This window comes from Somniosus microcephalus, chromosome 11 (assembly GCF_052327205.1).
Source record: "Somniosus microcephalus isolate GS21.2 chromosome 11, FLI_Smic_1.0, whole genome shotgun sequence".
Lineage (NCBI taxonomy): Eukaryota > Metazoa > Chordata > Chondrichthyes > Squaliformes > Somniosidae > Somniosus > Somniosus microcephalus.
The window spans coordinates 238,814,160-238,826,394 of record NC_140997.1 but is presented as its reverse complement, the minus strand read 5'-3'; the positions used below and the strand labels follow the sequence as shown (position 1 = coordinate 238,826,394).

The window sequence follows — 12,235 nt, the reverse complement described above, 5'->3', positions numbered from 1 at the left end:
GTTGACACGGCCCTCGACCGTGTCCGTTCTGTCTCCCGCACTTCTGCCCTCACCCCTGCCCCTCCCTCCCGGAACCACGATAGGGTTCCCCTTGTCCTCACCTTTCACCCCACCAGCCTCCACATTCAACGGATCATCCTCCGCCATTTCCGCTACCTCCAAAGTGATCCCACCACCAAACGCATCTTCCCCTCCCCTCCCCTTTCAGCATTCCGTAGGGACCGCTCCCTCCGAGACACCCTAGTCCACTCCTCTATCACCCCCAACAGCCCTTCCCCTTTGCCTGGCACCTTCCCGTGCAAGCGCAGGAGATGTAACACCTGCCACTATACCTCCCCCTTTCCCACTGTCCAGGGCCCCAAACACCCCTTCCAGGTGAAACAGCGATTTACTTGTACTTCTTGCAATCTAGTATACTGTATTCGCTGCTCACGATGCGGTCTCCTCTACATTGGGGAGACCAAACGCAGATTGGGTGACTGCTTTGCGGAACACCTCCGTTCAGTCTGTAAGGGTGACCCCGAGCTTCCGGTCACCTGTCATTTTAATTCACCGCTCCATTCCCACTCGGACCTCACCGTCCTTGGCCTCTTGCATTGTTCCACGGAGCTCAACGTAAACTCGAGGAACAGCACCTCATCTTCCGATTAGGCACTTTACAGCCTTCCGGACTCAATATCGAGTTCAACAATTTCAGATCATAACCTCGGCCCCTATTACATTTTTACTTATATTTTTTTCCCACCCCTTTGTTTTGGGTTTTACCTCCCCCCCCACCCCCACTTTCCTTTTTTTTCTCTCTCCCACATGGCAGCTGTCTCTCATCCTGCCAGTACACTTCACACCTAATCTGAGCTGTCTTTTGTCTCCACTGTCCTATTACCATCTTGTCTGGTTTTGAATACCTCTTAATGGCCCAGTAATTCCTGTCGGGGGCTTGCCGCGCGTGCAAGCCCCCGATGTGCACTTACCCGGCGCGCCGACATCTGAAACCTGGCCCGCAGTGGATTTCCTGTAAGTGGCCCGGTTCTGATCTCGGCGCGCTGTGCTAACCTGACCCAGCGGCGTAGTTAGTGCGATGTGCCGGCTGGGATCAGGTGAGCACTGTTCAGCCAATCAGGGGAGGGGAAACTTCATTCATAAGTTTGATAGTAAAGACTGTCAAACTCATGAAAAGTACGGCACCCCAAAACACTACTTAAACTTTAAATAAAATTTTAAAAAGCATCCCAATAATTAAATTAACTATGAATAACTTTAAAAACTATTTTAAACAATTAATCAAATTTTTGAAAAAAATAAATTTTTTAAAAATAGGGTCTAAAACTAAACTTACCTTACTGTAGATTCTTTAAAAATAATAAACCTGTGGAAAAAAAAATTCTAAATTGTACTAAAAGACCACTTACCTGTAAAACTAAGTACTTACGTGTGGTTTTTCAATGCTTAAAAACCGGAGCCCTTTACACACGCGCAAATCTGTAAAAATACAGGAAATCCAAGTCGCACGCGCTGCCCGATACCGCGCATGCGTTCAGCCTCTTAACCCCTTGGGTCAGAGGACAGGAAATGCCGGTTTTCAGCGCATGCGCTGTGCATGCTGAAAACCGGCAATTCCTCCTGGCACACGCGTGAGTACCCTGTCCGTACTCACGCGTTGTGACAGGAATTACTGGGCCATTGTCTTTTGTTCTATCGCAGCCCTGCCTTCGATCTATCTCATTTCCTTTCCAGTTTTGAAAAAGGGTTCACCCGAAACGTCGACTATAATTTCTCTCCACAGATGTTGCCTGGCCTGCTGAGTTTTTCCAGCATTTTCTGTTGTTATTTTGAGTTCTCCCCGGTGTCCTGGCCAATATTTATCCCTCAATCAACATCATTAAAACAGATTATCTGGTCATTATCACATTGCTGCTTGTGTAATCTATCTGTGCTTAAATTGGCTGCTGAGCTTTCCTGCATTACAATAGTGACTACACTTCAAAAGTACTCCATTGGCTGTGAAGCGGTCTGGGACATCCTGAGCTCGTGAAAGGCGCTGTATAAATGTATGTTTTTCTTTCTAATTAAATGGCTCTGACATGAATCAATGTGTGATTCTGACTGATTCAAGCTTCAAAAAATGGTGTTCCCGAGAGCTCAATGGAATCCTTACCTTTTGAGATGAGGGTTTAAGAAGCATAAAATTTTCATTTTCTGAGAGCAAGAAAGTGGGCATTGTTCTCCGCTGCTGGTCTCCAGCAGGAGGAGGCCGGGACAGACTGCCGCCTTGTTCCAGACCTGGACTGGGACGCAGAGCCTCAGCATCTTCCATTGACTCCTCCTGCTGCTCAGAACCAGAGTCCTCACTGCCCGAGTCATCATCTGCCTCATCTTGATCCTCGTCCTCCTCACCATCAATACTGCCCTGTGTGGGTAAAATAACAAATGCTAAATTCAGATTTGGCAAAGCAACATGCGCAAGACTAAAGAAAGTAAAGCAGACTGGGAAGGAGAGCAGACCGGGAGGGAGTCTTGATGGAGCAGGTTGCCTCCTGCTGGCTGGAGTTTGAATGGTTTCTGCTCTGAGAATACTCTCTGCTCCAGTCACGCCACAACAACCCATAATACAACTCGTACCCCGCCAGACTGCTCCCTTCTGTTAGCGTTTTAGGCTGACAGATATTCATACCGATATTGCATTGGAACGAACCTCACATGAACAGATTAGAGGAATTCAGGTTTCTTACAGCCGAACCAGCAATGAGGAGAAAAACTAAAATTCCCGCATGATGAAAGAACGTTTGAGGACTTCACCCAAGTGACCATTCATGACGTGCGAGTCTAGACAGCAATCGCCAGCCGGCGATTCGACTGTGGAAACCAATCCCGCCCTCACACAATGTGCATTTTTAAGCTTGGACAGCCCTTCCGACTGTGCAGCGCTACCTCAGTACTGCCCCTCCGTCAGTGAAGCGCTCCCTCAGTACTGCCCCTCCAACAGTGCGGCGCTCCCTCAGTACCGCCCCTCCCACAGTGCGGTGCTCCCTCAGTACTGCCCCTCCGACAGTGCGGCGCTCCCTCAGTACTGCCCCTCCGACAGTGCGGCGCTCCCTTAGTACCGCCCCTCCCACAGTGCAGCGCTCCCTCAGTACTGCCCCTCCGACAGTGCGGCGCTCCCTCAGTACTGCCCCTCTGACAGTGCGGCGCTCCCTTAGTACTGCCCCCACCCATGAATCGAAATCCATTTCTCTCACACCAATCTTTGAGCCACGCATTCAACTCTCTGATAAGAACATAAGAAATAGGAGCAGGAGTAGGCCACTTGGCCCCTCGAGTCTGCTCCGCCATTTAATGAGATCCTGGCTGATCTGATCTTGGGCTCAACTCCATTTCCCTGCCCGCTCCCCATAACCCATCACTCCCTTATTGTTCAAAAATCTGTCTATCTCCACCTTAATTATATTCAATGACTCAGCCTCCACAGCTCTCTGGGGCAGAGAATTCCACAGATTTACGACCCTCAAGAGAATAAATTCCTCCTCATCTCAGTTTTAAATGGGCAACTCTTTATTCTGAAACTATGCCCCCTAGTTCAAGATTCTCCCATGAGGGGAAACATCTTCTCTGCATCTACCTTGTCAAGTCTCCAGTATCTTATATGCATCAATAAGATCACCTCTCATTCTTCGAAACTCTAATGAGTATTTGCCCAACCTGCTCAGCCTCTCTTCATAAGTGTGTGGTAAACCACTGTCATACCTGTCTGTGTCTGTATGTGTATTCCACTAGGTACAGGTCTGGACATGCCTCGGCTGACTCCTCCCACTATTCCAGGTATATAAGTGACTACTTCCCAGTCCCTTAGTATTCTGGACGGGTCGACCACTCGAGACAAGACCTTCATTCTTTAGTTAATAAAAGCCTGATTGTTACTCGCTCAACTTCAGTCTTTTGAGTAATTGATGGCGCATCAAAGTGAACCCCTTCATCTCAGGAATCAACCTCGTGAACCTTCTCTGAACTGCCTCCAATGCACAAGGACCCCCAGGTCCCTCTGTACTGCAGCATTTTGTAATCTCTCTCCATTTAAATAATAATTTGCTTTTTTATTTTTCTTACCAAAGTGGCTAACCTCACACTTTCCCACATTATACTCCATCTGCCAAATGTTTGCCTACTCACTTGATCTGTCTATATCCCTTTGCAAATTCTTTGTGTCCTCTTCGCAACTTGCTTTCCCACCTATCTTTGTATCATCAGCAAATTTGGCTACATTACACTCGGTCCCTTCATCCAAGTCATTAATATAGATTGTAGTTGAGGCCCCACCACTGATCCCTGTGGCACCCCACTAGTTACCGTTTGCCAACCAGAAAATGACCCATTTATCCCGATTCTCTGTTATCTGTTAGTTAGCCAATCCTCCATCCATCCATGCTAATATATTACCCCCAACCCTGTGAGCTCTTATCTTGTGCAGTAACCTTTTATGTGGCACCTTATCGAATGACTTCTGGATATCCAAATACACCACATCCACTGGTTTCCCTTTATCCACCCTGCTCATTACATCCTCAAATAACTCCAGCAAATTTGTCAAACATGATTTCCCTTTCATAAAACCATGCTGACTCTGCTTGACTGTATTATGATTTTCCAAATGTCCTGCAGCTGCTTCCTTAATAATGGACTCTGGCATTTTCCCAACGACAGACGTTAGGCTAACTGGTCTATAGTTTCCTGCTTTCTGTCTCCCTCCCTTCTTAAATAGGGGCGTTACATTTGCAGTTTTCCAATCCGCTGGGACCTCTCCAGAATCCAGGGAATTTTGGTAGATTGCAACCAATGCAACCACTATCTCTGCAGCCACTTCTTTTAAGACCCTAGGATGCAGGCCATTAGGTCCAGGGGACTTGTCCACCTTTAGTCCCATTATTTTACCGAGTACTTTTACTTTAGTGATAGTGATTGTTTTAAGATCCCCCCTCCTTATAGCCCCTTGATTATGTGTTATTGGGATGGTTTTAGTGTCTTCTACCATGAAGACTGATACAAAATATTTGTTCAAAGTCTCTGCCATTTCCCTGTTCCCCATTATTAATTCCCCAGTCTCATCCTCTAAGGGACCAATGTTTACTTTAGCTACTCTCTTCATTTGTATATACTTGTAGAAGCTCTATCTGTTTTTATATTTCTTGCTAGTTATGCTCTCATAATTCAACTTCTCTCTCTATTATTTTTTTAGCCATCCTTTGCTGGTTTTTAAAAATTTCCCAATCCTCTGGCCTTCCACTAACCTTGGCAGCATTGTATGCTAATTTTATTGGCCCTATGCAAATTTGCTCATGGCTCAGGTAGTAATCCAGAGATTATTACCTTTGTGGTTCTGTATAAAACACTGGTTCGGCCCCAACTGGAATACTGTGTCCAATTCTGGGCACCACACTTTAGGAAGGGTATGAAGGCCTTAGAGAGGGTGCAGAAAAGATTTAAGAGAATGATTCCAGGAATGAGGGACTTCAGTTGCGTTGGCAGACTGGAGAAGCTGGGGTTGTTCTCCTTGGAGCAGAGAAGTTTGAGAGGAGATTTGATAGAGGTGTTCAAAATCATGAGGGGTCTGGACAGAGTAGAGAGAGAGAAACTGTTCCCATTGGCAGAAGGGTCGAGAACCAGAGGACACAGATTTAAGGTGATTGGCAAAAGAACCAAAGGCGACATAAGAAAAAACTTCTTTACACAGCGAGTGGTTAAGATCTGGAATGCACTGCCTGAAAGGGTGGTGGAGGCAGATTCAAACTTATCTTTCAAAAGGGAGTTGGATAAGTATCTGAAGGAAAAAACATTGCAGGGCTCCGGGGAAAGGACATGGGAGTGGAACTAGCTGAGAGTTGGTACTGGCTTGTTGGGCCGAATGACCACCTTCTGTGCTGTAACCATTCTATGATTCGATTCAATAGAGATGGCAGTGCAGATGGTGTGTTGTAACTGCAGCTTGTGGGAGTTGGTGGAGACCAATGAGATCCTGAGCAACCACATCTGTGGTAAGTGTCTGCAGCTCGAGGAACTTCGGCTCAGAGTTGTTGAGCTGGAGTCCGAGCTGTAGACATTGCGGGGCATCAGGAGGGGGAGAGTGACCTTTGTTCCAGGAGGCAGGTTAAGCAGGTTAAGCAGGTTAAGCAGTACTTTAGAAATAGCCAATGGTCAGGGACAGGAGGGGGTGACTGCGAGTCAGGAAAGTATGGGGACCTCAGGATGTAGTGATGGAGGAGCCTCAGCCCTGGACCTTGTCCAACAGGTATGAGGTACTTGCTGCCTGTATGGAAGAGAACAAGGACTGCAGGGAGGATGGGCAAACTGACCACGGCACCGTGGTACAGGAGGCCATTCAAGTGCAGGGAGTAAAAAGGAATGTGGTAGTGGAAGGTGACAGTATAGTCAGGGGGAGAGATACTGTTCTCTGCAACCACAACCTGGAGTTCCGAAGGTTGTGTTACCTGCCCGGTGCCAGGTTTAAGGATATCTCCTTGCGGCTGGAGAAATACTTGGAGTGTAAGTGGTCCACATAGGAACCAATAACATAGGTAGAACTAGGACTGAGGTTCTGCTGAGGGAGTTTGAGGAGCTAGGATCCAAATTAAAAAGCAGAACCTCAAAGGTAATAATCTCTGGATTGTTACCTGAGCCATGCGCAAATTGGCATAGGGACAAACAGATTAGAGGTTTAAATGTCTGGCTCAAAGAGTGGTGTGGGAGGAAGGGTTTCAGCTCATGGGGCACTGGCACCAGTACTGGGGAAAGAGGGAGCTGAATTTAAATAAAGGAAACTACGATGGTATGAGGCGCAAGTTGGCTAGGATGGATTGGGGAACGTTACTTAAAGGGTTGACAGTGGATAGGCAATGGCAAACATTTAAAGATCGCATGGATGAACTACAGAATTTGTTCATCCTTGTTTGGCATAAAAATAAAACAAAAAAGGTGACTCAACCGTGGCTAACAAGAGAAATTAGGGATAGCATAAGATCCAAGGAGAGGACATATAAATTGGCCAGAAAAAGCAGCAAACCTGAGGATTGGGAGCAGTTTAGGATTCAGCAAAGGAGGACAAAGGGATTAATTAAGAGGGGGAAAATAGAGTTTGAGAGTAAGCTTGCATGGTACATAAAAACTGACTGTAAAAGCTTCTATAGATATGTGAAGAGAAAAAGACTGGTGAAGTCAAGCGTAGGTCCCTTGCAGTCAGAATCAGGGGAATTTATAATGGGGAACAAAGAAATGGCAGACCAATTAAATACATGCTTTGGTTCTGTCTTCACAAAGGAGGACACAAATAACCTCCCAGAGATGTCGGGGAACATAGGGTCTAATGAGAGGCAGGAACTGAATGAAATCAGTGTGGTAAACCACTGTTTGTATTCCTGTTTGTCCTGTTTGTATTCCACTGTGTACATGCCTGGACATGCCTCGGCTGACTCCTCCCACAGGTCCTAGTATAAAGGTGACTGCTCCCCAGCCCTTTGTATCCTGGACCGGTCGACCACGCGAGGCAGACCTCCATTCTGTTGTTAATAAAAGCCTTTAGTTACTCTTCTAACTCTCAGTCTTTTATGAGTAATTGGTAGCACATCAATTTTATTAACAACATTTTTATAATGGAGAAGATCCTCACACCAGCATGCCTGGACTTAGATCATCGGGAGGCGGACTCATCCACCAAGTTTACTCACTGGCTTAAGTGTTTCGAAAAATTCCTGACCGCCTCCGAAGCAATCAAATCGGACGAGGACAAACTGGATGTCCTGACCTCCAAAGTGAACCACCGAGTGTACTCGGTCATCCAAGACGCGACCTCGTACGCGGATGCTATCAAGCTCAAGGACCAGTACATGCGCCCAGTGAACGAAGTGTACGCCAGGCACCTCCTGGGGAGTCGTAAACAACAACCTGGGGAATCGACCGTGGAATACCTTCAGGCACTGTCTGTGCTTGGCCGGGCCTGTGGTTGTAAGGATGTAAAGGCCGCCGTGTACACAGAGGAACTTATCCGGGACGCTTTTGTAGCGGGCCACAGATCCAATTACACCCGACAGCGACTGTTGGAGCAGAGTAACCTCGACCTCAACAAGGCCTCTGAACTCGCACTATCGTTGGATGCAGCCTACCAGGGCACGGATGCCTACTCCTCTGCACCGTGGACGCCGCGGGGAATGACAGCCTGGGACACGGTAGGACCGCCTCATAGCGCCGTGCCACCCCAGCCACACCCCAACAACGGCCCAACTACCGCAGCAGTGTCCCAAGGCCAGACAGCAGTGCCCCAAGGCCAGAAATGCTACTTCTGTGGCCAGGCAAAACACCCCAGAGCGCGCTGCCCGGCGAAAAACGCGATCTGCTCGGGCTGCGGGAAGAAGGGACACTACGCTAGCGTCTGCAGGGCCAAAGCCACCCCGAACCCCAGCAGCGCCGCGTGTGGGCCATGCGGGCCGCCATCTTGGACCTCCCCGGCCATGTGCGAATCACCGGTACAGCAGCCATTTTGGACGCCTCCAGCCACATGGGGATCATGGACGCCGCCATCTTGGACGACAGCCGGGACGCAGCAGGCCCCCGACACCGCCTCATCTGATACCCGCAGCGACACACCGACCCCTACGCTGGCATCCGTTACACTGGACCAAGCGAGACCGCACCAACTGGCCAGTTCCACAATGGACATTAAGGTAAATGGTCACGATACAATCTGCCTTTTTGACTCTGGGAGCACGGAGAGCTTCATCCACCCCGACACGGTGCGGCGTTGCTCTCTCCCAGTCCTGCCTGCGCAACAGCGGGTTTCTATGGCCTCTGAGTCCCAGTCGGCGGACATCGGCGGCTACTGCGTGGTGACACTCATAGTAGACGGGACCGTGTACGATCATTTTAAACTTCTGGTCCTGCCTGACCTCTGCGCTGCCGTCCTGCTGGGGTTAGATTTTCAGTGCCACCTTAAAAGTGTTACGATGGCGTACGGTGGACCCCTACCCCCACTCACAGTCCGCAGCCAGCAGCTTCCAAATTGCCCGCCGCGCACCAGGTGCAACCTCTCCACACTCAGAGTCACCCCCCCACCACTGTTTGCTAACCTCACCCCCGACTGTAAGCCCATCGCCACAAAGAGCAGGCGATACAGTGCCGGGGACAGGGTTTTCATTAAAACCGAAGTGGAGCGGCTCCTGAAAGAAGGGATTATTGAGGGCAGCACCAGCCCCTGGCGAGCCCAGGTTGTGGTCGTTAAGACCGGCGAGAAGCAGCGCCTGGTCATCGACTACAGCCAGACAATAAATCGCTACACCCTGCTGGACGCCTACCCACTCCCCCGTATAGCTGATATGGTCAACCAGATCGCGCAGTACCGCGTCTTCTCGACCATTGACCTGAAATCAGCGTACCACCAGCTCCCCATCCGCCCTGAGGACCGCCAGTACACTGCCTTTGAGGCAAACGGCCGCCTCTATCACTTCCTTAGGGTTCCCTTTGGCGTCACCAACGGGGTCTCCGTCTTCCAAAGGGAGATGGACCGGATGGTAGATCAAAATGCGTTGCAGGCCACTTTCCCATATCTGGACAATGTGACCATCTGCGGCCGTGACTTGCAGGACCATGACGCAAACCTCGAAAAATTCCTCCGCACCGCCCAACTCCAAAACCTGACATATAACAAGGAGAAGTGCATATTCCGCACAAACCGCCTCGCCATCCTTGGCTGTGTTGTGGAACACGGAGTCATCGGCCCCGACCCCGACCGGATGCGTCCCCTTATGGAACTTCCACTGCCCCACTGCCTCAAGGCCCTGAAGAGGTGCCTAGGGTTTTTCTCCTATTACGCCCAGTGGGTCCCCTACTATGCGGACAAGGCCCGTCCGCTGATCAAGTCCACCTCTTTTCCCTTGACGGCAGAGGCCCGCTTAGCCTTCCACCGTATCAAGGAGGACATTGCCAAAGCCACCATGCACGCAGTGGACGAATCCATCCCCTTCCAGGTGGAAAGCGACGCGTCCGACTTTGCCCTGGCCGCTACCCTCAATCAGGCGGGGAGACCCGTGGCCTTCTTTTCACGAACCCTCCAAGGCCCGGAGACCAGACACTCCGCTGTTGAGAAGGAGGCCCAGGCGATTGTGGAGGCTGTGCGTCATTGGAGGCACTACCTGGCCGGAAAACGATTTACCCTGCTCACTGACCAGCGTTCAGTTGCTTTTATGTTTAACAGCAAGCAGAGGGGCAAAATCAAAAATGACAAGATCTTGAGGTGGAGAATCGAACTTTCCACCTACAACTACGAGATCTTGTACCGGCCCGGGAAGCTAAATGAACCCCCGGATGCGCTATCGCGTGGCACCTGCGCCAGCGCGCAGATCGATAGACTGCGGGCCCTCCACAATGACCTCTGCCACCCGGGGGTCACCAGGTTCTTCCACCTCATCAAGGCCCGCAACCTGCCTTACTCTATTGAGGAGGTCAGGACCATGACCAGGAACTGCCAAGTCTGCGCTGAGTGCAAACCGCACTTTTATAGACCAGACAGGGCCCACCTGATAAAAGCCACTCGCCCCTTCGAGCGCCTGAGCATTGATTTTAAAGGGCCTCTCCCCTCCTCCGACCGCAATGTGTACTTCCTCAATATTATTGATGAGTACTCCCGTTTCCCGTTCGCCATCCCCTGCCACGGTCATTAAATGTCTGAACAACCTCTTCACCCTGTTCGGCTTCCCCAGCTGTATCCATAGCGACCGGGGCTCATCGTTTATGAGCGACGAACTCCGTCAGTACCTGCTAACTAGGGGTATTGCCACAAGCAGGACCACCAGTTACAACCCCCGGGGGAACGGACAGGTGGAAAGAGAAAATGCGACAGTTTGGAAGGCCGTCCTGCTAGCCTTAAAGTCTAGGGGCCTTCCAACCTCCCGCTGGCAGGATGTGCTCCCCGATGCGCTCCACTCTATTCGGTCACTGCTCTGCACTGCCACTAACGCCACCCCTCATGAGAAAATGTTTGTCTTCCCAAGGAAGTCCACATCGGGGACGTCGCTACCGCCATGGCTGACGTCCCCAGGGCCGGTCCTACTGAGAAGACACGTGAGGACCCATAAAACGGACCCCCTGGTCGAGAGGGTCGACCTCCTCCACGCCAACCCCCAGTATGCTTACATCGCATACCCGGATGGGCGGGAGGACACAGTCTCCATAAGAGACCTTGCACCCTTGGGGGCCACAGTAACCCACTACCCACTACCACCCACCCCCACGATCCGATATCCAGCCCCAGCAGACGGCAGGCCTGGGCCCCGCGACCCGCTCGACATCTACGAGGACGACACGCCTGTGCCACAGCCTACGCTGGACTCGACGCCGGAAGCTTCACTACCCCTGCCGTCGCCACGCCGATCACAGCGGCAGACAAGACCTCCGGAGAGACTCCAATACACTAACTTTTAATACACTTCACCCCGCCGGACTCAATTTTAAACAAGGGGTGAATGTGGTAAACCACTGTTTGTATTCCTGTTTGTCCTGTTTGTATTCCACTGTGTACATGCCTGGACATGCCTCGGCTGACTCCTCCCACAGGTCCTAGTATAAAGGTGACTGCTCCCCAGCCCTTTGTATCCTGGACCGGGCGACCACGCGAGGCAGACCTCCATTCTGTTGTTAATAAAAGCCTTTAGTTACTCTTCTAACTCTCAGTCTTTTATGAGTAATTGATAGCGCATCAATCAGTATTTGTAGGGAAATGGTGTTAGGGAAATTGACGGGATTGAAGGCCGATAAATCCCCAGGGCCTGATAATCTACATCCTAGGGTACTTAAGGAAGTGGCCCTAGAAATAGTAGATGCATTGCTGGTCATCTTCCAAAATTCTATAGACTCTGGAACAGTTCCCATGGATTGGAGGGTAGCTAATGTAACCCCACTATTCAAAAAAGGTGGTAGAGAGAAAACGGGGAATTATAGACCGGTAAGCCTGACATCGGTAGTGGGGAAAATGCTAGAGTCCATTATAAAAGATGTAATAGCAGAGCACTTGGAAAACAGTGACAGGATCGGACAAAGTCAACATGGATTTACAAAAGGTAAATCATGCTTGACTAATCTACTGGAATTTTTTGAGGATGTAACTGGTAGAATAGATAAGGGAGAACCAGTGGATGTGGTGTATTTGGACTTTCAGAAGGCTTTCGATAAGGTCCCACATAAGAGATTAGCGTGTAAAGTTAAA

At 49.9% G+C, this 12,235-nt stretch overlaps 1 protein-coding gene across 1 annotated transcript in view; it reads right to left on the bottom strand.

Annotated features, from left to right (window-relative positions):
- LOC147111374 (scm-like with four MBT domains protein 1) overlaps window positions 1–12,235 on the bottom strand; it is a 150,383-nt gene that overhangs the window by 16,627 nt on the left and 121,521 nt on the right. Inside the window, exon 18 of the mRNA XM_086002204.1 lies at window positions 2,156–2,407. Within this exon, the coding sequence (XP_085858330.1) occupies window positions 2,156–2,407 (252 nt within the window). The remainder of the gene's footprint in view (window positions 1–2,155; window positions 2,408–12,235) is intronic.